This window comes from Trachymyrmex septentrionalis, unplaced genomic scaffold, assembly GCF_001594115.1.
Source record: "Trachymyrmex septentrionalis isolate Tsep2-gDNA-1 unplaced genomic scaffold, Tsep1.0 scaffold131, whole genome shotgun sequence".
Taxonomy (NCBI): Eukaryota; Metazoa; Arthropoda; class Insecta; order Hymenoptera; family Formicidae; genus Trachymyrmex; species Trachymyrmex septentrionalis.
Window position 1 is genome coordinate 1,913,458 of NW_017304450.1, and position 5,420 is coordinate 1,918,877.

General features: G+C 32.6%; 1 protein-coding gene across 9 annotated transcripts in view; it reads right to left on the reverse strand.

The window, feature by feature from the left end:
• Positions 1–5,420, reverse strand: part of LOC108757071 (transcription factor AP-2-epsilon) — a 252,631-nt gene that overhangs the window by 55,208 nt on the left and 192,003 nt on the right. For all 9 annotated transcript variants that reach the window (XM_018501385.1, XM_018501387.1, XM_018501386.1 and 6 more), the window contains one exon: positions 2,061–2,438. In XM_018501385.1, coding sequence (XP_018356887.1) covers positions 2,061–2,438 — 378 coding nt within the window. The remainder of the gene's footprint in view (positions 1–2,060; positions 2,439–5,420) is intronic.

The following is a 5,420-nucleotide window of genomic DNA, read 5'->3' on the forward strand; positions in this document are numbered from 1 at the left end:
TATATATATATATATATGATTAAAAAGCAAACTTTTTATTTTTTAAATTGTCTCGGCATATGAATAAAAAAAAGAAAAAAGATCAGAATATATAGTATATATACATTACGTAATTAGGTATGCTTGTAATATAATTCAAATAATAATTCATATAATTGTCATTTAATGAAACAATATGTGTTATATATTAAATACTTTAAATGTTGCATCTTTACATACGACACAATTAAGTTTTACCGTATAAAACGCCGCCTGCAATTTTTCTCTTCCTGTATAAATACCGCATTGGAAATTTAATAACATATAAATAAACTTGTCGAGTATCACGAACGCCGTTAAATTTACAGCATCGTTAGTACGGTGATCGTTATTTTAATTAATGACATGGATTTGAATATTACATCGGGTTCTTGTCACGTTATTCAATGCGTACAAGAAATCTTGGCCTTCTTACCGCGTGCATTCTAAAGCGCGTTTAGTTCCTTTCGGAAACTTTACTATTCACTTACTATTCACAATACATATTTCTGTATGTTTCGACATACATATTTTCACATATATACGATGCTTATAATTTATAATATGATGCTTGTAAAATAACATCGATATAACATCAAATTTGGATAACTGAAAGCTTACACTGAAACAAAATTTACTAAATCAGGTACATATTTCTTTGAATAATACTAAGTAAATATTTACCTACAGTAAATAAATATTTACTTAATAAAAAAAAAGGTTAAATCAAATTAATAGTTTTTGTATATCACAAATAAGTGTACATATGTTTAATAAATATTTACATAGAATTAGTCAAATAAATATTTATAATATTAAATATAATAATGTTATATCAAATTTAGATTTTTTTCAGTGCATCCCAAACACGCGCTGGGATCTTTCTTGTGTGTTGTCTGTGTTCGGCTCTTCATCATTAGTGTTGCAAAATTTAAGATGCGCAATTAGCGAACGATCCTTTGATCCTTCGGATAAAAACACGAAGCCTTCCTTTTTTTTGACAACAAATATGTTAACTAAATGCAAATTTTTTTCCTGGCATGACTGAGACTCCATTTGAGTTCGTAACAAAACAAGTAAAGATCTAATTTTGTAAGTTTAAAGGACGTTCGCTTGTGTGTAGCTATAATAATACATGTTGGCAATGAGCGAAACTGTCGCGATCCTTGCGATCCAACGCAAGAAAAAATACAAAAAGGATGCAGACATGTAAACGCAAAAAAGTCAAGTCTTGAGTGTTTTATGTAGCGCATGACATTGGCGTCTGTCGGAAGAGCGCGTAAGATTGATTGTATATGGATTATGTAAGCCGCTGAACAAATAATTATGAAGGGTCAAAGGATTAAAGAATGTAAAACTCATATGCGAATCGCGTATGTTATCCAGCTATATAATATCCTTTTTTGTAGTTGACTATATTTTAGAGTTAATTATACGAGTACCAGTAGCCTTGTTGCGCGCGCCTCGTTAGATTATCCATTCTGAGTCGTTAGACATTATCGAGTGTTTGATTCATCCGCAAAAACACATAATGTTCATTTCACATAAAATTTCTTCAATCTTACACAAACGATATCTTCCTTCTTATAGAACATCATTCCCTATTGTAGCAATTTGTTTCTTTAATCAGACTCGCGCGATTTTGTTCATTACAAATTTTTAATTTTACATTACGTATTTTTTTGATTTTATATCGTAAGGGCGCTTTTTTTTTTCCAGAAATATAATTTATTCTTGGAGAGTTTCCAAGAACATTTTAAGTTTTTCTAAACCGCCATTATAATGCACCAAATGTGCATTATCAGAACAATACATGGCTGTTTATTATGAACCAGAGATCTAATGATCGATTTAAACAATTTCTATACGTACACAAATCCCGTTGCAATTTATAATGTTCCAAATGCATCGTTAAAACAATAGCCAGAATATTAGCTGTTTTTATGAGACAAGCATCTAATAATTGGTTTGAGTCTCCACGGAATGTCCTTTTGCGATATCCTTGATGCATTCTCTACGTGAAAGCATATTTTAGCACTTACCACGTGAATCCCTTCGGCGTCTCTCCTGAGATCACCGCTCCTTTGGCCCGCGGTGACGGCAGCGCTCAGGTGATTGTAGTGGTGCTGGTGCAGTGTGTTGAGCGTTTGCGTATAAGGATCACCGACGAGGTAATCCAGGTGTTGCGGTTGGCCGAGACCGGGATGCTGGGGGCTAGCGGGCGCGTGATGATGCGAAGGAAACGGGGGTGGAAAGTAAGGGGGTTGGAAGTCGGAGGCGGTCGGCAACGATGCGCCCCCGTGGTGGGGCATACCGCCCCCGTTTCCGTTTCCCCGGTGTCCGTGGTGATGGGCACCGGAATAGGGCGACGAGTTCCCGCCGCCCAGCGAGGAGATGCCCCCATGACCAGTCAGACGGTCCTACGAAGAAGAAAACATCACAATTACATTCTGCAGTAAAGATCCGTGATGCAGTGAAAGATTCATAATTCTATTAAGTGTTAAAGAGAAAAGTTTGAAAAGTTAAGAAACGTAATGCTATAAAGGAATAAGCAAATTGGTGAGTTTTGTTAATAAATCAAATTGCGTGGACGTACAAAACTTCTACGGAGAGAATGGCTTTGTTGAAGTGTCTGAAAAATTAATTAGATAGAGATTTGAAAATAAATTTCGTTCGACTAAAAATAACTATGTAGGACAAATTAGTTGCCCAAATCGAAACTTTTTTGCACCGCTCATCATGCTTGAGTCTTCTACATAATTATAGCGTAACATAATTATATCCAGATCTATATTTATTTAAATCTTGCGATACTTCAGTAAAACCGTACGTTCTTTCCATATAAGCGTTATATTTCGCTAAATCTCTGAAACTTTATGACTTTCTACATGATCAATAGAGAGATAAACATTTTATCACGGATATTTCGATTTTAAATAAATAAACATCGTTTTTTTTTTTTTAAATTGAGATACACTTTTTACAAAAACGCCAATATTCAGCAAAGTTAAATTTCTTATTTATTGTAAAAGATATCTGGCGTCACAAAGAGTTCTCTGTTTATAGCTGTTCTAAAATAGTTTGTAATATCGTGTTAAGTTTTGCTACTAGGAGAGCCCAAAAGGTTAATCAATTAGCTTCGCGGTAAAACAGAAGAAAATGAATCTCCTTCCATTTACAAGATCTGCGCACAGTCGCTCGGCGAAGGATTCACTTCTCGTGGCGGTAATTACAGACTATGTACAACGTACATCCGATCCATTCGAGATAAGAGATACGTCACACACATCACGTGTTGCATCTGATGCGAAAGGGTTAAGCATCGCGCATTAGTCAGAGCGGACCGAAATTACATGGTAACCAACATGGTAACAGACACAGTAACGCACGGAAATTCCTTCTATTAGATTAAATCTACATGTGATTAGAAAACGTACTTATTTGGAACACATCTGTTTCATTAATTTTGGGTAGCTTCCAGATTAACTACCTGATTTTTGTTAATTCATGCAGATTATGTGATAATCGAAAAAAATCGTGTCATATAAATGTATACTTTTTTTTACTTTGGGACTTTCTTGTCTAATGATAGCAATTAAGATAAAAAAGATATCAAACAATCTAAAAAGATCAAATATATATAAAATATTTATTGAACATAGCAGTTAATTATTAATACATCGTTAATACAATATTAATGTAATATATAATTATAATGATTATATTATTATTATTAATTGTAATATGAAACGACGATGAATATGTATAATAAGTATAACAAAAAATACAATTAAATTTTTCTAATTTCTGTATAAAAATATAATTAATCCACGTTTATTTCTTCTGTTATTAATAAATCAGTCTTAACGCGGTTTCCACTAATTTTAAAGAGCAATGTAGTGAGAATAAACCGCAATAATTATTTAAAAATTTTTTGTGCAAAACAAGGGCAATGATTATCATTGCAAAAAGAGATGAACATAAATTTCCATAGTTTCACAACAAAAAGGCGGAAACTGTGCAAATCTCAATAATCGGCGCGAGCACAAATAGATTATAAAATGTAAGTACTGATAGTTTAGCGGATTGAGGAACATAATCTTTAAAATCTATGATATATGTAGATATGTCACTGCAGCACTGCAATCGATAATATATTGTAATTGGATCAGATATTCTAAAGATAAAATCAGAACTGGAAAAACTTGTAATTTTTTTTAAATTCTGTATTATAACGCACTTGTGTTTTTTTTAAAGTAGATTTTAATTACTATATTTAAACATCTATTAAAAACCTAATAACTTTATAACTGTTACATTCGGCAGTAGTTTCTTTTATTTATTAAATAACACATTTGTCCTGTTTTTCACTTGCTAGTCATATTTAGATTTTTTAAATTATTACATTTTAATTTTATATATATATATATAGTTCAATATATTTTATATATTTTATAGTTTATAGATATATGATCCATAACTTCTTCCTTTTTCCCTTTCTTGTATATATTTTTTTTAAACTTACATTAATTTTTTTATATCAAAATCCTATTTATGTTTAGAAAATGTACATAATACTAATAATATTTACTAATAATAAACGAAAATAGAAAAAATGAAGTTCGACAAGAATTTCTCATAATTCTGTTTAAATTTTGCGCATACGATTGAGATTCGTACATCTCGATTTATCTGATCCATCGACACCTTCTCGCGCACGATCCAGGGATGCTGTTTAATCTGGCCTGCGTAATCTCGCGATACGAGCTCTCGATTGCACGATGTTATTCACGTTATAGATAGTATCACCCGGGGTGTATATCTGGATATCAGAGAAGCTTTTTGCAGCGGCATGTATCATCTCGCGTGAGCCATTAGGTCTTCGCTCGTTGCGATATGATCTTGAACGACTCTATAGACCGCGAAAAGATCGGACTGCTAGTTTCATTCTATGTATTATCTAAAGGGCGCGTGCGGCTTTATTAGAAATGCACGAGCGTAAGTCCTCGTACTTCCTCGTACTTCCATAAAGAATCGAATTTCTCAGAATGATCGAAGATGGTGGAACCCGGAGATACGTTGCGCCTATTCGATTGATCTTTGAATACTGCCGCGAAATCAAATACCTAGAGCTTGGACATGATCTCGCAGCGTGACGTAAAACTTGAAAACAGATTTTTCATATATACGTAAACATCTCGACCCGTGGCTACATGCTTGTTGACGAAAGTTAAAGAATAAAAAGCAACAATTCATGAATTATTCTATGTTTTATTTGTATATTTGTGTGCTAATTAATTATAAAAGATATATATTAAAATTAAAAGCATGTATCATACAAAAATAAAAGGAGAGTTACTTAAATATATTATATAATAAATGTTATATATATATATATATAT